The sequence below is a fragment of the Erigeron canadensis genome, chromosome 1 (assembly GCF_010389155.1).
Source record: "Erigeron canadensis isolate Cc75 chromosome 1, C_canadensis_v1, whole genome shotgun sequence".
In the NCBI taxonomy this organism is placed as follows: Eukaryota; Viridiplantae; Streptophyta; class Magnoliopsida; order Asterales; family Asteraceae; genus Erigeron; species Erigeron canadensis.
This window is the reverse complement of record NC_057761.1, coordinates 47989426-48015665: the sequence shown is the minus strand read 5'-3', so window position 1 is coordinate 48015665 and position 26240 is coordinate 47989426. Positions and strand designations below refer to the sequence as shown.

Below are 26240 nucleotides of genomic sequence, written 5' to 3'. Positions count from 1 at the left end.
AATTAAAGTATCGACAAGGATAGATCAAGAAATCGAGTTTCATTTGAACCGCACTCACCATTTTACCTTTAAAAATGTGGTATAAATGAAGTTATATATTATAGTTATGTTTGTGAAACTCAATCTCATATTGAAAAGAGTGATTTCAAGTTTTCAACACCAGCATATAAACTTTCAAGGTTACTCGCTCTATCAGACTATCACCATTTGATATTAGAATGGAATCTCATATAAGCTTTATATATATGATTAGACTTGATGAAGATGCGTAGGCTAGCAAAATGTTATCCTAACAATCTTTGTTAGAGCAGGTTTAGAGCTCAATTGCTAGTTTGCGACGTAGATTTTGTGCATTCTCATTTGCCGACAATAATGGTGGCTAGCTTGGAGAACCCAAATCCAAGTGCGCCGTCTATCGAAAATCTTCCTAATATGATACGAACCTATCAAACGGGTGTCTACTACTATAGAACGATTAGATTAATGTTGGAGAAATAGGACGCGATGATGATCGGTTTTGAAAGCATTACTTAGTACAAACTCAAAGGTAAAAGATAAATCACAATACCAACGTATCAACTTCATGTTATGCATTTGAACTTCACGATGGGTGAGCTAATACAACATTGGGGTTATTTGCTTAAACTAGCAGCTAACTTTGTATGAAGTCTTAAAACTAGAAAAACGAATATATGAATTATCTAAAATAGATAGTATTATTGTTAGCAACTTTCGATTTTTTATCATTTATGAAAGTGTAACATTTAATTTTTCCCAAATAAATAAATCAAGTATAAGAATTCTCCAAATCAAGCATAGGAATTATTACATATAGGGAAAAAAAAAAAAAAAAAAAAGAAGAATTTTTTTTTTTTTTCCTTATGATTGAGATTGAGATTGAGAATGCTTTGTCTCCACTTTACCACATCAACCCGTTTTCCCATGACGCCCTCCTCCAAGAACACCCCCACGGTCGTGCCACTGACGTCGTGGTATTACACCTAATTGGGAGATGCCTAACATACACAAAATAGAAAATCTTTGTAATTAAAATTTGGGTAGAGAATCCTAAGTTATCTCAACTTAAGGGGTAAAGTTAAAACGATCTTGACCTTTGAATTAAAATCAAATATTAAGATATAAAATCGATTATTAAATCTTGAGCATTGATTTTTAATCTAAAGTTTATATTTAACTTTACCCCACCCTTAAAATTTATAAATACTCTCATAAAGAATCAGTCATATGAGATACGTATGTACCAACCAAACACTTTTGAATCTTCAGATGAAATGTTCAATTTTAATGAATTTCTATCTATATTTGTGTTCGCATTTTTAGATTTAGTGGGGTTCGTTCTCATATTTTTGACGGTGCTTTAGTTTTTTTAAACATAAAGCAATTGTCTAGATTCAAGTTGTTTTGAACATCTGGAAATTACAAAAGGGGCCCTTAAAGGGTTCACACTCTTAGATATATGACATTCACTTTTGATAATGGATATACAAGTAGCATGTCAATTTATAAGGGTCTATTGGTCATCCTTCTTGCAGAAAACCAATTAAAATAATTTTAAAGTTTCTATAAATTAACATTAAGTATGTATTCTTCTATGCGTCGGCACTAATGAGGTTTTATAGTGGTTTAAATGACAGAACTATATAATCTTATTTCGGAAAGATTGAACACGTGGGCCAAAAGTCTACTATTATGGAATAGACAGGTTTGGAATTTGGATTCTTTGCAAATAGAGAATAATTTGCACAAAAGCCGGTGGTCATATTTAAGTGTGTGTTGAAGTAGAGGTTCAAACTTTCAGGGTGCTTGATTTAAGTTAAGGAATAACAACGAGAAAGGAAAGAAAATATTAAGGAATACATTAAGTATTCCTTGGTATATCATTTATAATTGATGTTGTTTGGTTTATAAAAATATCAATCAAATGCATCATAGAAAAATTATCTTTTTGTTAAAAAAATATATATAAATTGTTAACGTATAACTTCTTGATTACAAAGTATATTTTGTATTTAGTTATTTTTGATGGAATTATTGAATATTTAATATATGTATATATATATAAGTCATATTATATTTATATCCATTTTATATAATTTTAATTATAATATATATACACGTGTGTTTTATATAACAAATAAAAAATGAAGTAACCGTATGAATGTGGGAGGAGGTTATAAATATAGTCATTTAGTGGGGTATCGATTAGCTAGTTTTATTACCTTCAATTTATTGAGTAATGATGTATTATATAGTTTTGGGTAATTTTTTTGAACATTCGAGCTTTTATTAAGAATGAAGGCTAGTGAGAAGCTAGAGTACAAAAACAAAGAAATAGCATGAAGTAAAACAAGCAAGTATAACGTGGAAGCACATTAGAACAAGTTGAAACAACACCAGTTTGACCACTCAATTTGATGTTTCGGGGATCTGTTGGTGAGCCAATCGAAGCTGAGCGTCTTAAGTTCTTTGAAAGCGTATCGCAGGTTAGGGGTTTTTTCAGAGAAAACACTCTCGTTTCTGGTCTTCCATGTGATCCAGCAAAAGGTGAGGATGACAAGATTGACGAAAGAACTCGTATTGGGATTGACATGAGGGTCTTTATGTGAGTTCAGAAGCTCCCTGATCGTTGATGGGTTTGTTTTAGGGAGTCTACACCAGGTGACGAGCATTGCCCAAAGTGACCTTGTGAATTGGCAGTGGATGAAGAGGTGGCTCACTGTTTCCAAGTGTTTGTTGCAGAGGGAGCACATGGCTAAAGCAATTTGGATATTCCTCCGTTGTAAGCAGTCGCGAGTTGGGAGCCTATTTAACTCCATACGCCAGCACATCACATTGACTTTTATGGGGGCCATTTTAGTCCAAAGGAAGTTCCAATTTGTTGGGCTGGTGACAGCGTTCAGAAGCTTGTTTCTTAAAGATTTGGTCGTGAAATGTTTACTTGGGTCGAGATTCCATGACCAGGTATCTTCTGAGCTTGAGAGATTGTAATTCCAAAGCTGGGAAAGTAGGAGTTGAAGTTGTTGCAGCTCGGTGCTGGAACTTGGAGGTCTTGACCAGTGCCACTCCCATTGTGAGAAACGACCGTGTCGACCAGTGCATCTATCACTAATCGAGCACCCTTTTTGTTTTTCCAGAGCATAGAGGTCAGGGAAAGAAAGGTATAGTGGTTTGTATCCAGTCCAAGTGTCGTGCTAGAATCGAATAGCCTTGCCATTTCCAATGTTACCTGTGATCAAGTTCTCCAAAGAAACATCAAAGGTGGTTAAGTGGGAGTTTAGATTGGCAATTGCCTTCTAAACTCCCACAAGATTGTTTTTAAGAGGTAGCGGGGTGCATTTCCTTTTTAAAGAATGAATGGCGGAGATGACACGTCCCCACAGATAGTTGGGATCTTTGCGGAAGCGCCATCACCACTTTGCAAGCAAGGAAAGATTTTTTGTGTGTAAACAGCCCAAACCCAAACCACCCATGTCAACAGGTGCAATCAAGTCCCAAGAAACCCAAGGTATTTTTTTTCTAGAAACAGTACCCCCCACCCCCAAAAGAAAGCACGACGAATAGATTCAAGTTTGGATAAAACACTTACCGGGGCCTTGTACAGAGAGAAGTAGTAGGTTGGGAGGCTGTCAAGCACGGAGCGGATGAGCATGATCCTTCCATCGAGAGATAAAGTGGCAGCTTTCCATTGGGAGGGTCTATTTCAAAGGTTCTAATCACAGGGGACCAGTTTTTTGTCAGATTCATATTGGATCCCACGGTGAGCCCGAGGTAGGTCATTGGAAAGAGACCAGTTTTGGGTAATGATTACTCATTGTATAACAAACCAAACATCATTAATGATAATCATTAGCATTCCTTACCTCCCAATATCCCCAACCAAGCACCCCCGTTGTATTAGTCGATAGTACTTTAACATGTACTAGACAACCGTATGATGCAGCGTTAATGATGGTGACGTGACAATTAGTTGTGTTAACAAGTGGTGTAATATAGTAATTTAAGAAAAAGAATAAATTTTGTAAATTAAAAATGAGTAATGTGAAATAACTACAAACATAAAATAAGTAGCAATGATAATTATAAACATAAAATAATTACATATCAAATATGATGTGATTAATGATTATGTTACAAACCCATATTTGTTGTAATAAAACATTATAGCAAAGGTTCAGAAACATCAAAACATGGCTGCAAAATGAGTTTGCTAAAATCTACACAACGCGTGAGACGTATGCTTCAAGAATATTCCCAATCAACGCTTTTTTTCCTCTAAGGATATGTTAAGAACTAATTACCAAAACAACTTCAATGCCAACACTAGTCAAGGTCACGCCATACTATGATTTAACAAGATTTAAAGATTAGAAAGGGGGACACTATGTAGACTATAAGGAGCAAGGGTGTAGTCGGCAAAATGGATCAGCAAGTCCATCGGCAACACTACAACCTCTTCATCGGCAACTATTGGCTCTGCTCATCGACACATTCAATCGGCCACATTTGGCTGATGCAAGTGAACGTTGGGTGTGCATCGATCGACGTAAACAGCGTCAAAAAAATCAAAAACATATATATATATATATACCAAATCTTTTTTCCTTCCTTCTTCCCTTTTCCGACGGGCATGCTTTCCGACGACAACTTCATTTTCCGGCGAAAATATAGCAACTACTCCTTTGGGGGTTGTGTGGAATTTGACTCTTTTTTGTTGCACCATCATCATCTTCAACGTCATATATGGGAAAAGTGAAGGTGGTGCTGTCACATACCTAAGTTGGGTGAAATCTCAATTTTTTAATCCATAAAAAATAAGGGGGCCCATTATTTATTCATTATATATTTATGGATTAAAAAATTATTATGTGAGGAGGATTTCATCCAACTTAGGTGTGATAGCACCACTTTCACCTTTCCCTATATATATATATATATATATATATATATAACAAATGTAATGGTGGTTGTGTGGAGTTTGGCAAAGAAAGAAAACAGAAGCATCGACAGACAAGAAAAAGAAAAGAGTTATCGGTTGGGTAGGCTGTGAACAAAAAAGAAATCCAAAATAGTAGAGGATAGGGCGGTGGCAATATATATATACATAGATGTATATAGATAGATCAAAATGGAGAAAAATTAGATGGGTGATAAAAATTAGGGAGGAGGAAAAAAAATTATTATTTAAATGAATTTTTAGTCCACTACACCCACTATTTTGGTAACTTTTGGTTAAATTTGATTTATTTTTTGTTTGGCCACATGAAGCCTTGATTGGATGTATTTTTGCCAAAAATTTGACAAATCGACACCGTACCTTTGCTCTTAATAAAAAGAGGATACGAATTGCAAGCTCACAAAGACTCCTTAAAAAATAAAGCAATATCAAGTGTATGTACGATGTATCTTCTTTCTCGATTTTCGATGCCTCTGATCCCCAAGTATGTTAAACAACTAACAAACCCTTTTGATTATAGAATGACCGCTTTATGAAGCCCTATACTATGCTAACATGGTAAAAAGGAACAGAAATTTATTGAATCATAAAACCCATATGGAATGATTGGAATCACAGCACTTAATGGAGTTTTAACTTTGGACATAAATACCATAATGAAAAATCAACCTAATTGGTATATTTAAAAATATGTCTAATTATAAGATGGTGACATGTGAAAAAATCAAGAAACAAGATTAAAAAAGAGAATTATTGAAATCCACATGTAAAATTTTTAAGATTTTACACACCAATTAAGTTAGATTAATCATTTTCCTAAATATATCAATATGTTGTCTATCAAGTTTGTGATTTGAATACATATAGAGACACGCGTGGCTACGTCTTTGAGCTCATTAGGCAGAGTTTGCGTTCAATATTCATTACCCTCTCCACTCTCTAATTAAATTAATTATCCTTTCCATTTCCATTTTCCACTTGAATGGTCTATAACTCATGGATTAAGATGTAAAGTGCGATGTGCTCGGATTCTTATTTTATTGATCGATTAATACGAATGTCTAAATAGGGTATGCTCAGAAGCCAAGCGTAACAAGAATATTTCATAGAAAAATATTCAACACAAAGTTAAATACTTTTCTTACATGTTAGCTTTCTCATCACTGCACATTTATCCATTCTTTCTTTGAATTTCCAATTGTACACAAATGTAAATATAATATTAGAAAAAGAATAAAATATTATATATACATATACATATAGCTACTTGTAATTTGAAGAAAAATATATAAAAGAAACATTTTGCTCCAATCGTGATAAGTAGCAAATGTATTATATCGGCACCGTGCAAAAGGCAGCTTGTTTTTATCATTTTTAACATAGCTCCTGTTTCTAGTATGCCTTTTCTTCTTCATTTTTTTTATAAAAAAAAAAAAATTAAAGCAATAATAATTTATCCGATATATTGTGTCATGAAAAAAAGTGATTTATTTTTCATGGGTCTTAAAACCGGAATGGAATTGAATATAGGCTCTAAGCGGCAGTCAAGTCGCCAATAAATAGACGCCTGCTGTTGACTCGATTAATAGAGCCCATCTTTTCCATCTATAATCATCATTATTAATACTGTTTCTGTTATACATATATAATATCGTATATACAAAAGAACATAAACAAGTTGTAACTGAAAAGGCTTACACTATGAAAAATAAAGATGGCTGCTGCTGCTAGCAGGTGAATTTTGTCTCATGTTTTATTGATCGAAGATGAAATATATAGAGTGGGAGAGAGAGAAACCCTAAACATGAGTAATGGGTAGGTTGGGACTAATATTATTTCAGGCCCATTATTTGGAATTGGGCCGGGTATTGTAATTCATACTTTCCAACAACGGTCCATGGTTGTTTAAGTCACGAGTTTTGGTTGTTGAAAATTCGAGTGTCGAGCTACACAAAACAGTATTTGATATTTTGGGAATTGACACGTTGTTGCTTATAAACAAAGACTTGTACTGAGCAGTTTAAATTCTCAATCGTATAATATAATTAAGATTAATGGTATTCAATCTTGCATTTGGGATACCAAACACTTCTCGTGGGTGTTTTGTGTTATACTTGGTAAAGAAAATTACGAAGACCATCTATTTTATGTAGGGATGGCAAACAAACCCGTACTCGATGGGGAAATCCAAAACCCAAGAATTTTGGGCCAAGTTTGGTTTCGGGTAAGCGGGTCTAGGGTTGGGTATTGGGATAGTTTTATTTTTTTATACGAGTTCGGGTCCAGGTATAGTTTTAGATGAAAATCCGTATACATGAAACTTGGTTTCATTTACCCGACCCATATATATTATATTACATACTAATATGTTTATTTCCAATTATCTGAATAGATATAAAATGCTAACTTACCAAATGCATACTAGTTTAAGAGAGATGAAATAAATATTTATAGAAAGGAAAATGATTTTCTACATAAAAGCCATGAAGCTTGAAACTCTATAATGAATTTAGTTTTAATTTCACATAAACGGTTCAGTGATTTTAGTTAACATTGCTATTATAATTAAATCGTAGAGATGGTTCCATACTTTCTAGAAAAAATCATGAAGTTAGATATTTATGTTTCAGTGATGGAGGTTATAAAAATAGAAAATCAGGTAGTTGTTTTTTTTTTAAAAATCAAAATGTTATGATACAAGTCTTTATATAACAAAATAAAAGAAGATTTCAAAAGACATTAATAATAACAGATCCCCGATTACCCGTAAAAAAACCCGTTACCCGATGGTTAGTAAATAAACGGAGACTCGTCGAGTCCGGGTCCAGGTTTGGGACGGGAAATTTTAATCAGGTCCGGGTCCGGATTATTAAAACCCGACCCATATCTGGCCTGTTTTCATCCCTAATTTTATGAGACGTGTCTAACATTATGATCTGATCAAATATAAATACATCCAGATAATCCTTACACAACTTTGACTTGTTGTGGGTAGAGGAGGAACTTCAAATAGACATGAGATGTCCTGACATCTCTATTTAAGTTTACCTACTAGTCGTAGAGTATAAAATATGAGGACCGGATGTAAACCTCTCTAAGTTTCGTCATTGGTGGTAGCATATGCGGCAAGGTAGATGGTTAGCGGAAACGCCACTTTTGCGATTTGTTTAATGACGAATTGACGATAAAGATTTGCTCAATGACGATGATGAAAATATATGTAAGGATTCTTGATAGTTTCCTATCATTTCCTACTCTTTTTTTTATTCTTCTTCTCATTTTGGAGCTGGTTCTTGAGTTATTAAAACTTAGGGTCCAATTTATTTTATTTTTCTTCACTTTTTCATTTTACATGTGTTTATTTATTTCTTGAAATATATTGATTGATGATTTCTTTGTGTAGTTGTAACTATTTTGTAATTGTTTTTACTGTTGCTGGTAACCTCTATTTAGTTCAGGAAGTAATAATTAATATGAGGTTAAAACAGCATGTTTATTGTTAGTTTTTTATTGCTGTTTTTTGGGGTGGTACTCTTAACAAGTTACATTCAAACTAAAGCAATTCGATATTGTGTAGTGTGTAGTGTGTACTGCCCCTTCCGTCCACCGTGTATATAATAGATGTAGAAATCATTGCCTTAGATAATAGTTAAATGCAAGTTTTACTCTTGTTTTTGCACACACGTTGGTTGATGCATCCGAATCGAGATAGTTGAAAAGATAGTGTTAAAGATATTCTGCTTCAGTAAAAAATTTAAATTACCATGTTGTTTTCAGAAATCATATTTATTTTGAAACAAACCAAAATAGAATAGTGGCGGATCGTTATTTTGAAAAGGATGGGGTATCAAATTTTCATGTTGACATGTAATGCAATATATTATGATTATTCAGTTTAGGCCCAAGCGCCCAACTCAAGTTTAGGAAATGATACTGTAATTAATTTGAGTTCCAAAGAAGCATATGTAATGTTCAGATATTCATTGTTTTTGTGCAAGGTTTCTATGTCAAGATATCACCTGATGAAACCATCGATCTAGTGGTCAAACGTTCAGCCACCATCAGCGACGTGAAAAATAAGATCCGGGATAAAGGACATATTCCCTGTGACCAGCAGGTACTAGTCTCAGAAGCAACAGTTCTCGAAGACATTGATATTCTTGCTCACTTCATTGCCGGAAATGAAAGCAACGGCCTCACACTTATGCGTAAATCAGCCGGATTGATGCGGATCTATGTCAAATGGGTAATTAACATCAAATACCACAAAGAATGGACCTTTTCTCTGGAACTCGGACACTATCCACAGCGTGAAAGGCAAAATTCAGTTTCAGACAGGGTTTTCCCCCGATAAACAGGTGCTTATCTTCAATGAATTGGTCCTTGATGATAAAGGTACCCTTGCTGACTTTCATATCAAAAAAGACTTCACCGTCACACTTCTTAGGAAATCAGAGGGATGGATGAACGTATTCGTCAAGAGTCAAGACCCTCACTGGAACAATTGTCCCTGTGCAAGTCAAACCCTCATACACCATCTCAAAAGTGAAAGAAGAAATCCGTTTTCGGGAAGATCTCCACTCTGACGAGCTGGCGCTGGTTTTCAATGAAATGGTCCTGGATGACAATGGTACCCTTGTTGACTTCGGCATCAACAGAAATTCCACCCTTACATTTATGCGCAAAGCATTAGGGTTGATAAAGATATTCTGCAAGACCATGACCTTAAGGACCATCACTCTGCAAGTCAAACCCTCAGACACCATATGGAAGGTGAAAACAATGTTATATGATAAGGATGCTGGTTTGCCCCCACCCGACCAGATATTGATCTTCAATGGCAGGAGGCTTCAGGATAGTCATACTATTGCTGACTCACTTATCCACACGGGATCCATCATAGATGTTATGCTTATGATACGAACCCATCCCATAATAGGCTCGTATCATGCCATAACCTCGGTGTAGAATTCACTCCCAAAAGCTAGCTCAAAGGAGAAGGGGACACCTAGGTTTATAAATCACCAACCAATCCCATACTTGGCCGATATGGAATCATATCAATACTCCACCCTTTGAAGATCCAACGTCCTCGTTGGCACCCTTCTCCTTGGGTCCAAGCCACCACTCCATAGACCACCACTCCGAACGTTGGAACCTCGAAAGGTAGGGTTGGCTCTGATACCAATTGATACGAACCCATCCCATAATAGGCTCTTATCATGCCATAACCTAGGTGTAGAACTCACTCCCAAAAGCTAGCTCAAAGGAGGAGGGGACACCTAGGTTTATAAACCACCAGCCAATCCCATACTTGGCCGATGTGGGATCATATCAGCTTACCATGAGGGGATGAGGATGATTTTTAATCAGATGACATCCTCTATGCAGATTTGAATATGTAGACAAAATCTACCCTGCACTTGGTATTCTATCGGTTCAACATATATATCTTGTTAATCATCATCCTGCCTTGTATCTTTTGATGTAGCTCTGTTTTGTTGTATACAAGCATGTAAGGCAGGTTGTGTTGATGTGTAGTGGTTATTTCTTTCCCAGGATTCGCACATGAATTTCATTTTAGTAGTCTAGTAATTTTTTTTACAACATTAAATCATCATCTGCTTACATTAAACTTGCACAAGACACCACAAAACTTGCCTTTTCACACTTCAGATGTCATGTCATGTAGCACTAATGTTATGTGTGATTTATGTATTTTTTTTTTTTTAAAATACTGCTACATTATGTTGCCCAGCTTATGTTTACTTTCTCGGGTCCTAACAGAATTTAACAATGTTAATACATGTACTAAAGATGAACCTTTGGTCAATGTTAACGTGTACTGTTTTACCCCTGGCTAATCTATCAACCATCCTTTTGGTGTAAGGGCAAAATAGTCGAAACATTTGTTTTAGTAGTATATGGCGGAAAAAGAGGTGTATATGTATCACCTAATCTATGCACGCACAAACACTGGTACCAAATACTGTAAGTTGTAAAGTTAACAAAATTCAGATTATTTGGCCGTGGTTGACACATTAGTTATAACAAAACATGGTTTGGTGAATTTGATCCGCTCCCTAAGAAAAACTACGTTTCTAAGCACTTAAGCAGTCTATCTTATTATCCTGAAGCACATTGGCAAGTAGCTAACCTTGGTTGCAGAAGTTAAACATAGTAACCAGTAATGGTACATCCCCGGCCTATTATCTTTCCAGCACAAAACCATGTAAAACACTCAAGCCCAAAAAGAGCAGCAACACCCATATCTTCCCTTTTAAGATCCCTTGTCTTTACTAGTTGCTTCACATGATCCAATTCCTTCCAGAATGCATCGTAGCGCCTGGGGATACTGATTCAATATGAAACATATGGGTTAATAGAAAAACAAACAGAAAGACGGAATTGATGTGGAATACTGGGTGGGACAAGCAGGATATTCCATCAAAATGGGTTCTGATTCACAATGGGTTAGGTCTGCTTGCGTTGGGCCAACCCACCGACATGTAATTGTTCGTTTTCACTGTTCTTTTGTAATCAACTCCTGGTATTAAATATGACAACCAAAACCATATTGTTAAAAATACAAGATATATTCTTCTAATAGAAATGAAGTAGGTGGTCATAAGCACTTAGATAGTTAGATACGCATTTAATCCGTTTAACCCTTTAAATCTGTTTTATAACTTAGCTAAATTTCTGCATCTTGTTAACTTTTACAAGCTGAGTGATTATTTCCAACTCTCTCCGAGCTTGTCATCTTTAGAGTTCCAGCGTCAATGATGTGTTACTATATGTCTATATATTTATTGCAGTTTTAAACCGCTTCCTTTTTGCTGTTCTAAAACAAAACCGCTTCTTTTTGTATTTATCACATCAAGGCTGAGATTAGAAGTAGTTTGTTTGACATTCAAAGTCAAAACGCAAACGTTCTCACAAACGACCCAAAATTTCTGGTACTAATAAATTCTCTTTCACAAAATTAGTGAGCGAAATGTTACAATCACAACTTCTACCTATATAAAATTTACTTGTTTTGTCAAAAAGCCAAAATGATACAATATATTCAAACATTGATTTCGTTCCTCAAAATTTCACTAGTTTATCACCATTACTATAACAATGCACTCAGTGAATAAATCAAATACTAAACGTATCACAGGCAAGAGAACTTTGATGGTAGCAACTTGTATTAGTAATATGTTTCTTCCACCAACTCACAAAACTTACTAAGTGGACTACTCATCTAGACAAAAGGTCAAAAAAGTCGAGTGCCAACTCTTTCATAATAGTATAATACAACTATTAAAAAACTAGTGTTTAGTCTACTGTTGTTGTCTCGTAAAGTTATTTTCGTAAAATTCTATCAGACCGAAGAGCTCGTTAGTTTCTTACTAGGTTCAAGAAAATGTAAGTTCATTCTATTTGCAGATTGGGAGTTGTACAAACTTGGGGTTGGATTGTTGTTTTTCGATAGTGTTACAAGTTGAATAATCGGGACAAACCTGGCAAGACGAGTGTAAAGTAGCTGATTGGATAATTCCTGACATTTTTCGATAGTTGGTGGATCCTGAATGTATTGCTTATTCTTCTCAAGTGTCTGCTTGTAGTAGGTGCTTCCATGATCGGATAAAAGTTTTGAGACTTCAGCCGCCTTTGAACGTAAAGTATTCAGCTTTGATGCCATAACACCCCTAGACAACTACACCTAAATAGTTTGAAAAGATTTAATGACTTGAACAGACACAAATAAGATTAAATCTATTTATCCAGCAAGAAGTAGAGATCAATGAAATGAGAATGACAGCTTCCGTATAATTCTGAATATGGTTTATGATGAAAATTAAGCGACATGTTTTATCAACTTTGCTAACCAATAACTGCAGGCCATTTATCCTAGTTTTCTGAGCATACCCCTAATCTCAGGCTCCACGATCATATAGTTTCGTGTGTTGAACGAAAAACAAATTACACTGTGATTATCGAGACTTGAATACAACCAAAAAAGGGGATTGTGTTACAATGTGCATACTATTATACATTACAATAACAGAAATAGCCACATTTCTCAACTAGGATCCCCTGTACAATTCTAAAATACTGTCATATTATACTTCCAAATATTGTATCTAAACGGCCATTATAGTAACCGATTACCGACTAAATAGGTAAGCTTGAAATAAGTGGCATAAAAGCAAAAGATTATTACAATTTAATACATTTTTTAAGCATACAATCATAATAAAATAGGAACGAGGTCACATATCTTCTATAACTTTAATCGACAGTAGAAAAAAATTTTTAAAAAAAAAGAGTAAAATTGGATATTTACCTTTAAGGTTAGAGAGAATCGCAGGAGCCGTAAGTAAGAAAGGGTTTTGATTTGGGCGTCAATGGTGAATTACTAGTGTCATATTTCGGCAAAACTTCCCTTTTCCATTTCGATATATGACGTTCAAGTCCCTATACTTTGTTGTTTATATTTGGATGGATGTATTTACTACATCTTTTTTTATAATAGGTATATGTAAAGCTGTATATATTTTAACCTTACTCATACATTGTTAAAATATTCAGATTTAACCCCTTTGAAAAACGGCATTAAGTGTTATATACTTATATTTACATTTGTATTTATTATTTAGGTAATACTTACGTACGGTTAAATTCAAAGTTTATTTATGTTAGTTTTACCACTTTTCAGGATTCGGCTTATGTAATTACATTGATTGTTTGTGTTGTTGGTTGATTGGCTAATCCATTCCCTACTCCAAAACTCAATATCAAGAAGCCAATTGTGAAGGTTAAAAAAATGAAACAAATTGTGGAGATTTTATATTCAAATGACGCAAAAGATAACAAACTATTTTCACACTCAAATTACTCATCATACGAACCAAATGGGCTATCGACCGGTTTGACACACCATAAACATTTCAAACATCATTGATTATTTTTATAAACGATACTTTAACTCTCTTTTTAGTGACATGTTATAAATTTTCTCTCAATTATACAAATTGATTATACACAAAAAAAAAAAAAATTATAATCATGTTATCTGGTTTGGAGGTACAGTCCGGCAAATGAATCAAGCATCAATCCGTACAATGGCTAGTAACAGTATTTAAAACATTGATGCGGGGTGGGCTTTTCACTTGACCAAATGATTTTTTTCCCCGAACATTCAGTCTTTATACGACATCGGAGAAACCTCATAGTATAATGGTGAAACCTTGCACGTACCCTAGACAACGAGTTGTTGACTATGACCCGTTACAATTATTCGGAAGAAAAATCCTCAAAGTGTTGTCATCCTTAAAAATCAAATTCAAGATTTTAAGTAAAACCGGAAGTACCTCTGACCAGCTGAGCTGAACTTCATTGGCACCCGACCAAATGATTAAGATATTTTAATGTTTTTAAAAGGATTTGGTTGTTCAGGTCCGGTCTAACCGGTTGAACCAACGGGTTCAATAGCCAATCCGATTACAAGAACACCGACTCATCGAGTACAAGTTTCCTTTTGCGTGTATACTATACGCTTTATATATGTCCCGTACTCACGTTATTAACTATTCCTGTCTATTATTAAAAAAGAATGGCGAAAACATTCTATGGGAAACGAGCCCCTTCAGTACGTAAACCCGAAGTAGATGACGATACTAACGTCAACGTCGTCGATGATCATTCCAAGACCGTCGTCGTCGCCAGTGACAATCTTACCAATGAAGTCAACGACGATAATTACAGTACGTAACTATATACGAGTAGATAGATATTCTTCCCATTATTAATTTTTATATGTATATTTAGGGTTTTATTTTTATTTTATTAATTGTATATATGGTTTTATGTATATCTATTAAGATGATGATATGATAGGCAGTAAGTGGGTTTTGAAGCTTGCATGATAATCGATCGAATGTAATGACAGATTATAATCATATTTATATACACTCGATCATTATTAAAACTGAATTGCTTCCACCAACGTACGCAGACGACAAGGTTCAAAAAAATACCAATGTACGTGTGTGTGCTTGTTTTTGAGCACTCACAAGGCCCTTGTTATCCACCCATCGCTCGCTTCTTATTGCTAATCACTAGGGCTGAAGTCGTTATATAGTGGCTCGTTACAAGGCCTTTTTTTTTTATTCGAGATTCGGTGGATCCCAGACAAGTAATGGATTAGTTATGTATTGAGAATGTTGTAAGGAATTAGTTACCGGTTAGTGGTAGGAGGTGATTTTTCTGATGTGGTATTGACACGGACTAGTTAGGGGTTTAATAATGAATGAGACACTAGCTACATATAAATTGATGATTTTTTGTAGTTCGTTTCTTAATATGGGACAAAACTAAAAGATTCACATTAACGTTATATAAATTTACTAGTCTTGTGTCTTGACCCGTTTGTAGTTATAGTGGTTATGAAGGATGGCATGGTAACCCATAACCGTAAACCATATGGTGTCAGCTAGCGACATAAAGTTAGAGGGGGAGAAAGTGTGGCGTCTGTACGTAGTTTTTGGATGGGTATTATGTACGTGTTTTGTGTCTATTATGTTCGTTTACTTTATACAATATAAGGGGATGTTTGGTTATAAGACTGAGATGAGATTAATGATCTAAATCTCACTCCTCATCTCCTTACTTTTGGACCAATGAGCGCAACACTATGTATCTTAAGTGTGCATAAGTTTAGTTGGACATCAGCCAAATGGGCAAGGGTTCAAGTCCTATTGGGAACAAATGTTCAGTTAGGGTGTGTGTGAGTTTGCGAATTTAATAAGTTCATAAAAGTTATGATATAAGACAATGGGTGGATGGCTAGGAATCAGATTTATAAAGCCAGGGGTCTTTGTGAGTCTAAGATTATGTTAGGTTCTCTAATTTTATCTTGTAAATCCATACGGCATTTATATGAACTAGTTAATGTCTTTTAGTAGGAGCGATACCCATTCCTCACTCCATATATATATTAAAATAATTAGAACCCGTGAAGGACAAATATGAAATATATTCTTGCCACCTGAGAAATAAAAATAATCCTTGATATTGGCTCGATTTCTGCAGGTTCAATTTTCTGCTGTTGGCCTGATTTATGTTTAGGTTTTCAGTTTCTTTACAGCTTGTGCTCAAATGAATATTTCTCAACAAATATTGACGCTTGTTAGTTGTTTTTCGTGTGTGTTGAAGAGTAATGAAAGCTTGCTGATTGGCAAGTAGTTCAATCGCATTCATTTTTGCTTTGTAAAAGAGCTACTTTTCCAATGATCATCTTTCTTTTCAAATAAACTAATTTGTATCAAGTTTGAGGTTGAAAAGCGGTCCACTCAAGTTTTGGAAATTTGTAGTTCTTTTTTATGGAGATGATACAGAAATACAAAATTGTCAGTCAAGTTTCCAGTGAAGTGAAAGTTGAATGAAATACATAATTGGAAAGTTGAAACTACCAATTGCATGAAATATGATATTATAGAATGTAGAGTTTCCCTTGTTTCTTTCATATATATCAATATAAATTGATTATGTTATCTTTCCCTATTTCTGTTTCTCAATAGGTTGAAATGTTTAAGATTTTAAGTGTCGTTTATGTTTCCTTCTACAGAGATATTTGTCGAATCGTTCACCGGAAAGACCATCTCTTTGAAAGTTAAACGCTCAGATACCGTTGGCAATGTGAAAGTCAAGATCCAACGTAAGGAAGATATTCCCATTGACCAGCAGGCACTGATCTTTGACAAAGAGATTCTTGAGGACATCAATACTCTTGCGAACTTCCCCATCAAGAAGAAATCCAGATTGACACTATTGCGTAAATCAAGTAGCTTGATCCAGATACATGTCACGACTCCCAAAGGACAGACCTACTCTCTGGAAGTCAGACCCTCAGATACCATCCACAACGTGAAAGCCAAGGTTCCTGGTTTCCCCCCTGAGGACCAGGAACTGATATTCAACAAAATGGTCCTCGAGGATAGTGGTACCATTGCCGACTACAACATCGAAACAGACTCCGCCCTTACACTTATGCTTAAATCAAATGGATGGATGGAAATATTCATCAAAACGCTCACTGGAACGACCATCTCTTCGTTCTTCAAACCCACAAGCACCATTCATGACGTGAAATCAGATATCCAGGTTCAGGTAGGTGTTCCCCGTGCTGAGCAGGCACTGATCTTTAATGAAATGGTTCTCGAAGACAGTGGTACCCTTGTCGATTTCCAAATCAAGAAGAAATCCACCCTTACACTTATGCGTAAATCAAGGGGATTGATGCAGATATTTGTCAAGACCACATACGGAAACAAGATTACCCTGGAAGTCAAACTCTCAGACACCATCAGAATTGTGAAAGCCAAGATCCGGGATAAGGGAAGAGTTCCCACAATTGGGCAGAAACTGATGTTCAAGAAAATGTGCCTTGAGGACAGTTCTACTCTTGCTGATTACCGCATCCACAAGGATTCCACTCTACATCTTAAGTTTGTTTGAGGGGATGAGGAAGTTTATTAATTAGGCAGCACATACCTAATGATCCATATTATATATCATGCTTAAAGGATGATGCATTGTGTCTTTTGGAGGTAGCTCTGTTTTGTTACAAGTATGTGAATCCACTGAACAGTAGCGTTTACTATTATAGTGCTCATTCCTTTTGTTAAGTACAAAATGGCTTGTGTTTATTTGGGTTCTTTTATTTGGGTAACTATTATGTTAAGCTGTCCAGTTTTTGTTCTACTTCTTATCACGCCGGCATATGAATGGGTAAGATTGGATAATCTTTCATAGATTCCAGGAGGGTTCAACTGGGTGAATCTGAAGATGCATAAATAAAAACTCAGGTTGGGCGAAACTTAAAACACAAAGACCAAAAGGAGGAACGTTGGTTGTCTCCTTTTACCGGGAGATATAGCGTGACTTCTGGAGTTTTTTTTTTTTTGGTTTGTTTTCTAACTTTTCTGAGTGTAATCATTTTGCTTCTAATTTATTCTTACTTTATTGATTTCCATTTTCATTTTCGGTTTTCACCCCTTTAGACCTGAATCCATTTTCATTTTCATTTTGACTTGTTATCCAACTTCGACCAATCGAGTGATCGACCCCATATGTTGCCTCCTCTACTATCTTAGGCCATCATTTGTGTCCAATCTTTGGTCCAAACTCATGACTTTTTGACATTAAATCCACCTAAACATCTCGCAAAGAATATACCTTTTCACTTCCATAACAACGATATATACAAGTATGATAAAAGTTTTGTGAACTGTAATGAAAGTGAGAATCTAGATTACTGTAATACAAGAAGTGCTCAGCCATATTGTGAAGGGTTGATGAAGTTTTTTAACAATGTAAGAAATGGCAATGATGATATGCCAGACGAGGAAGACAACATTCACATGTGGCAAGTGGCATTCCTATCGGTTTCCATGTTCACTTGCACTATCTGTTTGCGGGCAAAAAAAAAAAAAAAGAACCCTCTACATACGTATTATTGGGTTGATCCACCAGGATTACTGACTATGAACCGTAAAAGCATTTCAGGATTTTATAATCTCATATTGTCCCTTAATTTTTATAAGCCTATTTTTCACATTAACTTATAGACTTGCGGGTTCGCCATCGATATTATGAGTCAAGTATATCTCACACGGTTTCCCCTCAAGAATATTTAACAAGCAACTGATTTGCTTAAATGTGCTAGGATGTTCAATATATTCTTCGAAAATCAAACCAAATCAAACTCGATATTCAAAAATTGAATTGGCTTGGGACCAAATCAATTTTGAAATTTAACTTATGTTTTATTGAATTGTTGATTTGCAAACCCTACCATATCGAATTCAATTCCTAATTGCTTGATGGACATAATTCTTTATTTATTCGTAAATCTCTTTTTTTTATTATTCTGCTTGCTTAAGTGCCAATGTAACGTAAACCTGTGACAATGACATTATGGCAGATATTGGTTTAAAATGGCCAGTGACCAATCTTGTTTGCACATTTGACGCATCAACGGCCCAGGAGACTCTTGCTTCAAATGTTGTTACCATACACTAATTTTTGCATACAACAGTTTTGCACCTCTGAAGTGTTTATTATTGAAACATTTCCATTAACATCACATTATAAGTAATGTACGGAGCAGAATCAAATGTATCAATCCATTGCAATATATAAAACGCCTAAAGAGGTCAGATACACAGGTACTTGATAAACATGCAAAATAAAAATACTCTACTAACATAAAATAAGATTATCTTGGTACAAAGTCTATCAGAGGCAATAAAGAACTTCGCCTGCTTAAGCCACCACAAAATATTAACCAAATGCCGAAGACACCTTCTACTCTTATACCTCCTTCAAAACGATCAACTTTGAGGTGAAGCTTTAGCAACTGCACCACCACTAGGCTGAGTTGGTTGAGCTGCTGGAGCAGCAGCATCGCCAGAGTATGCAGGTGGTTGCTGGGTATAACCACTGGCATATGCGGCTCCATATGCCTGTGGCTGCTGTACATATGGCGGTTGGGCATATCCACCACTGCCATAAGCAGGAGGCGGAGGGCGTTGACCACTAGCATCTGACTGGGCATAACCACCCGGATAAGGAGCAGGCTGTGCATAGCTACCTTGTGGAGACTGCTGAGGTTGCTGCCCGTAGGTTGGTGTAACCGGAGGATTGGTTTGAGGAGGCCCATAACCACCATATCCTGAAGGAGGCTGGGTGGCATAGCCTGTCTGAGCAGGCTGAGCGTACCCAGATTGAGGTGCGGAGGCAGACGGCGGGGCTTGAGTAGCATTCTCACCCTGAGCTCCATATGAAGCAGTTTTTCCTTCAGCAGTTTCGCTAGCAGCATTGTATCCAGATGTTGGATTAGCATAGCCCTGTTGATCATATCCTGCCTGTGGCTGACCATAACCAGATTGAGGAGCTCCATATCCTCCATAGCCATCTTGCCCATAAGCTTGAGCCTGCTGACCATAACCATAGGTAGATGCATCTGTAGGGGTCGATGAGCCACCAGGTGGTTGAGTTTGTGGAGCCTGTTGCTGGTTGTAATAGTCATAACCGCCACCTCCCTGGGTAGTTTGCTGAGCTGGTGCAGCTCCAGAAGCCGACTGGTCCCATCCAGTTCCATATCCACCTGCAGTTTGTTGACGAGGATAACCCCCATATGGTGGTTGGGTATATTGAGTGGGTTGACCAGGGTAGGCCCCAGGTTGCATATAGCCGTAACCCTGTTGCTGCATTTGTTGACCAGGTGCTGCCCAATTTGTCTGGGGACGAGCTTGGTATCCTTGCTGTGAATATCCACCACCACCGGCAGGGTTTCTCATACGATTCTGCAGAGTTATTAAAATCCCAAATGAACCAAGAAACAGCATGCATACACCACAACCAAAACATGCATGCAGTACTGATTGATATGATTAGCATAATTACATATTAGGCAGAAAATTAGGAACCAAATACAACTAGCACATATATATATAGATATATCAAGAAAATAGCACAAAGATAAAAATTTATGTATTCATTATATCAAGACAGGTTTAGGTGCCTACATACCGTATGGGTCGGGTGTATTACCGAGGGAGATACTCCAGCAGAAGCCCATGCTCTCCCTATGCGAAGTGAATGGGTACAAAGCAAAATACACAACTATACAATCTTCTCAAAGAGCAAATATAATATGGCAAACCCTAAATAGTTGCTAATATGGCTGCTAAAGCATCGACATGGTAAAAATAAAAATCTTTCAAAAGGGTACATTCAGTGAAGATGCAAGATAAGAAGTTGGATATATACACGACTCAGATAATATCAAGATAAAAAATCCTACAAGAAGTCTGTTAGCCAATTCAATATCCTTAAAATCCATATGGATAAGCATACCTCAGATCTCCATAACAATAATACAATTGCAGTTCTTAAGAAGAAGGTTTCTGGCCATACCAGGTTCTTGTTGGCGTCACCAAAACTCGAACTACCCACCACCCATAGAACAGTTCTTACAGCAATATTAGTAACGAGACATACATATAATTATGGCAATTTCACTAAAACTCGTTTATTCTGTGACAAATTATCATTTAATATAAAACTCTATGCTTCTCAGTTAGCTTAACGATAGCTGCCTCAATATATCATACAGATATAACCAATATATATATATATAATTCACGGTAACCCCTAATATAACAAAATCACAAGTTAGTGGTACCCAATCTAATTAATAACCAAGAGTGCTTGATAACGTTCCATCTGCCCTGCAGACGCAATTCAATACATACGATCTACTATTTAATATGGGATACAGGAATAGATGTATCTGCACACATTTACCGTTCAATCCAGGATATATATTACCGCCATAAAAAAGTACTTTGGATTCTATCTGGAAAAATCAACCAACCGAGCTGTTCAAGCCAAAGAGCATCAACAGCTGAATCTGCAACCTCAGATTACAAGTGGAAGACAGGGAAGAAAAACAAAGTAGCGGCAATCCATGAATAGTCGGGTGAACTATAAAGTTTGTGGAATTACTATAAAATGATCTCCGCAATAAGATATTTCGCAGTATAGATATTTCTTGTCAAATTATAAACGGGGTCTAACAGTTTAGAGTTAAGTATCAACAGGGTCAATCCATCAAGATTCAAGATTCAGATATTTTTTGTCAGATTATAGTGCTTAACAGATTGTTAGATGTTCTTTTAGAATGGATCCATTATAAATCAGAATACAGCAACTATATTCACATATATATCATATCAAAGCAATCAGATTCACACAGCAATAAACTCTACTGGAAAGCAGGTATAATTTGGCATGCAGTTTCTGAATCCAAGCATACACTTGGTTTCCTTGCATACATACACATACCTCACTAATAACTTCATTAACCAACTGTTTTGCAGCCTCAATCTGATCACTGGACCCATCTATCTGTACGGTCCTTTCAGTAGATGTATCGCCTGGGGGTAGGTGTAGAGGTATCACCTGATAATAATACAATCTTTTAAGTTATAATAACTTGATTTTGGACATCACAATCAACAGAAAAATATGCTTATCAACTAGATTTGAAGATACATTCAATCCATACATATATAGACCATATAATTAATAAACAGGGCCCAAACAATCAGGATTGCTGTGATAATAGAACCATGAAACTTAAGTTTATAGAGAGCTTGAACAAACCTGAATACGAGCTCCTGTATTGGCTTGCATATTCTTTATGGTCTCACCGCCTTTGCCAATAATAAGACCAACCTAGAAGCAAAAAACATATATAATACATATATAGGACAAGAACAAGCTGCAGTCAGCTAAACAAGCTTCAAACACAAGGCACCTTGTTGTTCGGAACTTGCATCGCAAATTGTTCGGCTCCACCTTGCTGACCAGGCAGCCTTCGGGAAACTATTCCAGAACCTCCCGACTCAGCCTGAGTCATAAAACCAATAACTTGAACATCTAAGGCAAACCAAATCTATAAAGCTGAAAAATCATATCAACTGGAGGAAGTATTTACAAAAACATGCTTTGTATTATATACCTCAGCAAGCACGTCTTTTATAAGCTTCTCAGCTTCGGCTATAGCTTCTAGAGAACCCGTTAGCTCAACTCCCCTGGTTTGTGAATGAGGATCAGCATCCATATCTCTGGTAACCTGTATCTTTGCTCCAGATTGCAACTGAAGATTTTTAATGGTCTCTCCACCTTTACCAATAATGACACCTACTCTTCCATTTGGTATATCGATCTTCTTACTTGTACTTCCATAACCATAGCCGGAAGATACAGGGGTAGACGAATAAGGCTTTTGTCCATAGTCTATTTTTATTAAAAACAAATATTAACAAATGATCCAATTTGATCCTTCACACTTCCTCATCGTATCATATATAAACATGTAAACCGACAATGTTATAGACAGCTAGGCCAGAAAACCTAAATCATACATTTTCTCAATACGAAACAACACCAAATAATAGACCATCAAACCCAGCCAAGTCTACTAGATATCTTGACCTAAAATAATCACCCACCAGTCAAGTAACATATAAACAGATAAAAATCGACGCTTTGTATAAGTCTCGCACATGTTAACTTTGGCACCAAAAATAACACATGTACTCACTTTAAATTATGCAACTATCAATCAAATCTACCAAAATTCGCTTAGTATGTATATATTTTTGTAACTTTAGTCATACAAATCATCCATGATGCAAACCCTCCGGCAAAAATTCAATTCAAAGCACAACATATTACACACATCTTGCTTAAACCACCTCCTGCACAATTAGCTCATCCAAGTTCCACTCACTAAAAGTACACAAGTAAATTTTTACTTTTTCGGGTTAGCTTAGTTACAAAGCTTATTATTTATTACATTATATCTTCTTCTAGCCAGCCAAACACCCCTAAATCTATTAAATAAGTAGAACCTTTTCTATTCACTAATAAAAGTATCACAATTTAATCTATTCATCATATCACAAACCCAAAACCATAAAGGCTAAAATATACATACACACACATATATACAAAGAAAACTAAAATACAACTTTTTTTCTAGAAAACATCTATCAAGATTCAATCTTTATCAAAAGAATATCATAAACTCAATTCATAAAACCAACTACACACACACACATATACACACACACACACTATATATATATACAATTAAAGGATAAGAGAAATTAAACCATTAGGAACAGAGCTGAAACCCTTATTATCACTAGAATCATATCCACCACCGGCGGAGTTTTCAAATTTAGGACGTTTAGCCTCAGCTGAGTTAAACAAACGAGCAGCGATTAGTTGCGCTTTTTGTTTAGCGAGTTCGATCTCATCATGAACAGCAACAGGTGGTGGGGCGGAATCAGGGGAGAGGATCGGAGCTGAGAATCCGGTGGGGCGACGTAGTGGTGGGGTGGTGGTTGAGTCGTCGTATTTGCGTTTGGCGGTGGTGAAATCGCCGGATGAATATTGGGGTTCCTCAGCCATCGAATTGAATTGTGGAAAAGATGAGGTGTGGAAAAAAGGGGGTTGTGATTAGAAACCCTAGGAAAAAAAAAAAACGAAAAAGGGTTGTGGATTGGAAGGATATAGGAATATGGGGCTGGAGATAAATATATACAGACCGGAAAGTTTAGGTTATCCGGATCACAGATAAAGTACGGATTATATATGTTTATCAAATTTAAAGGTTTAATTTGTAATTTTTTTCGAATAGTAGTATCTAAGGTTTGATAATCATTTTTCCTATATATAGACACTTAAATTACTTTCAAGAAAAATATATTGAATTAAGATAAATTAAATTCAATATAATTAAATATTTACCCTAAACCTACAATGTGTTTTTTTTTCCTCCTAAATTCACGATGTTTTAAAAATGATATATCCTCTTAATTAATTATTGAGTTAATTATAGAAATCGTCTCTGTCGTGGTACTCAGTTTGCAGGTTTTATCCTTAACTTTAAAAAATTACAGTTTTAGTCTAAAAAATTTTGTTCCGTCAACAGTTTTAGTCCTGGCCATAAATGTCCGTTTAAAATCAAGTCACGTGATTTGCACGTGATGGGTAATCTCGTAAATTGGCTTAATCATAGTTAATTACAGAAATCGTCCATGTTGTGGCGATCACTTGCAACTTTCATCCCTATCTTTCAAAAAATTACATTTTTGGTCCAAAATCCAAAATAAAAATAAACGCAAAATCATTTTGATTTCTAATGCATAACATATATCACAAATACAATCCCATATCCAAAATCAAACACAAATTTAATCCAACATTTAATGAAACTCCAAATCTCATTACTTTCATATCAATACATGATCTGTATACAAACATAATATATAATTATATATATATATATATATATATTAGATCTATTATTTATATACAATTAATTCATAAACAAACAAATCTTAGAAAAATCTCACCATCTATATTATTCTTAGCTCGTCTTCTGTTTTTATAAGTTCTCAAAACAAAATAAAACTAAGTAAAAAAATATATCAATTACTTAAAACCCATAAACACTTAAATCCAAGAGAGTTTGAATCTCTAGTTTTCAAAAAGAGAGTAGTGTGTGCGTTAAGATTGTTTGTGAATTTATATCTGATAGAAATAGAAGAAGTTGGATAATTAGGATTTTTTTTGTGTGTGTGTATGTGTAAATGTTTCTTTTCATATAGATTGAGGATAAAAATTTTAGACCAAAACTGTAATTTTTTGAAAGTTAGGGATGAAAGTTGCAAGTGACCGTCTACAACAGGGACAATTTCTGTAATTAACTCTGGGAATTATTAAGCCAATTTACGAGATTACCCATCACGTGTGAATCACGTGACTTGGTTTTAAATGGACGCTTATGGCCAAGACTAAAAATGTTGACGGAGCAAAGTTTTTTAGACTAAAACTGTAATACTTGAAAGTTAGGGATGAAACCTGCAAGTTGAGTACCACGACAGGGACGATTTCTGTAATTAACTCTTAATTATTCTAATAATTTTTTTACTATAAAAACATGATATGTAACAAAATCAATACTTAGAGATTAAAAAAAATTAATGGAATCCACGTGTCACGATTTAGGGGTATTTTTCTTATCATAAATAAATTTGTTTTCTATACTAGGAGGAGTTTTAAAGGAAAATTGTCAAAAAGTTAACTAAAGATACAATTTTTGACACACATGTAACTTATATATATATGTATATATATAAAGAAAAAAAATGTATTATTTTAAAAATTAATATAATAATTTTTTCATCCAATTAAAAATTTTTAATATTTATATGAACGTATAGTTGTACGAATAAAATCACTACTAATAATCGGCGATTGGTGGAGCTCCATGTTGTTAACTTTAGTTTCGTCTCTGCGTTGAAACTATACAATTTCATGTATCATGTGGGTACATTTCAAATCATGTTAAAAAAGTATATCCAATACAAAATTTCTCACAATCATTTCTTATACTAAAGCACAGTTGCTCTAATAATTTATCGACCAATCAAAACTCTTGATTTATTAAAGTTGACTATTGTTTTCAATTTTAACTTTAATTAATTTACATTTTTATGTTTTCCATCACCAATTTACACTTTTTACCCAATAATTTTAATATAATGAAAAAATAATACTAACTAATATATATCCATTACAATAATAACTAATATTTATCTAACAAAATCTCTATCTCTCTCTATATATA

At 35.2% G+C, this 26240-nt stretch overlaps 3 protein-coding genes and 1 non-coding gene across 4 annotated transcripts; 1 reads left to right on the top strand and 3 right to left on the bottom strand.

The window, feature by feature from the left end:
• Positions 1–6046: 6046 nt before the first annotated feature.
• LOC122586215 lies at positions 6047–6145 on the bottom strand. Its single transcript, XR_006321920.1, has one exon. It is a non-coding gene; the product is annotated as a small nucleolar RNA R24 (small nucleolar RNA).
• A 4829-nt stretch (positions 6146–10974) lies between these two features.
• Positions 10975–13410, bottom strand: LOC122585153. Its single transcript, XM_043757262.1, has 3 exons — positions 13311–13410; positions 12484–12686; positions 10975–11330 (listed from the first exon to the last, which is right to left on the bottom strand). Exons 2-3 carry the CDS (start codon positions 12663–12665, stop codon positions 11147–11149), a joined length of 366 nt encoding a protein of 121 aa, XP_043613197.1. The 5' UTR covers positions 12666–12686; positions 13311–13410; the 3' UTR covers positions 10975–11146.
• Positions 13411–14537: 1127 nt separating this feature from the next.
• Positions 14538–17660, top strand: LOC122585751 (polyubiquitin-B-like). The gene is made up of 2 exons (XM_043757878.1): positions 14538–14730; positions 16593–17660. Exons 1-2 carry the CDS (start codon positions 14580–14582, stop codon positions 17480–17482), a joined length of 1041 nt encoding a protein of 346 aa, XP_043613813.1. The 5' UTR covers positions 14538–14579; the 3' UTR covers positions 17483–17660.
• Positions 17661–19143: 1483 nt separating this feature from the next.
• Positions 19144–24100, bottom strand: LOC122597261 (far upstream element-binding protein 1-like). The gene is made up of 6 exons (XM_043769877.1): positions 23716–24100; positions 22557–22834; positions 22353–22445; positions 22199–22270; positions 21878–21994; positions 19144–20334 (listed from the first exon to the last, which is right to left on the bottom strand). Exons 1-6 carry the CDS (start codon positions 24014–24016, stop codon positions 19360–19362), a joined length of 1836 nt encoding a protein of 611 aa, XP_043625812.1. The 5' UTR covers positions 24017–24100; the 3' UTR covers positions 19144–19359.
• Between the last annotated feature and the right edge of the window lie 2140 nt (positions 24101–26240).

Excerpts from the sequence above, each read along its gene's own strand:
- LOC122585153 (XM_043757262.1), bottom strand. The coding sequence starts at position 12,665 with ATGGCATCAAAGCTGAATACTTTACGTTCAAAGGCGGCTGAAGTCTCA. Across the intron at positions 11,331-12,483 it reads CTTTACACTCGTCTTGCCAG|TATCCCCAGGCGCTACGATG; the intron begins GTTTGTCCCGAT and ends ATATTGAATCAG.
- LOC122585751 (XM_043757878.1), top strand. The coding sequence starts at position 14,580 with ATGGCGAAAACATTCTATGGGAAACGAGCCCCTTCAGTACGTAAACCC. Across the intron at positions 14,731-16,592 it reads AGTCAACGACGATAATTACA|AGATATTTGTCGAATCGTTC; the intron begins GTACGTAACTAT and ends TTCCTTCTACAG.
- LOC122597261 (XM_043769877.1), bottom strand. The coding sequence starts at position 24,016 with ATGGCTGAGGAACCCCAATATTCATCCGGCGATTTCACCACCGCCAAA. Across the intron at positions 22,446-22,556 it reads TAAAAGACGTGCTTGCTGAG|GCTGAGTCGGGAGGTTCTGG; the intron begins GTATATAATACA and ends TTTATGACTCAG. Across the intron at positions 20,335-21,877 it reads TTAATGAAGTTATTAGTGAG|AATCGTATGAGAAACCCTGC; the intron begins GTATGTGTATGT and ends ATAACTCTGCAG.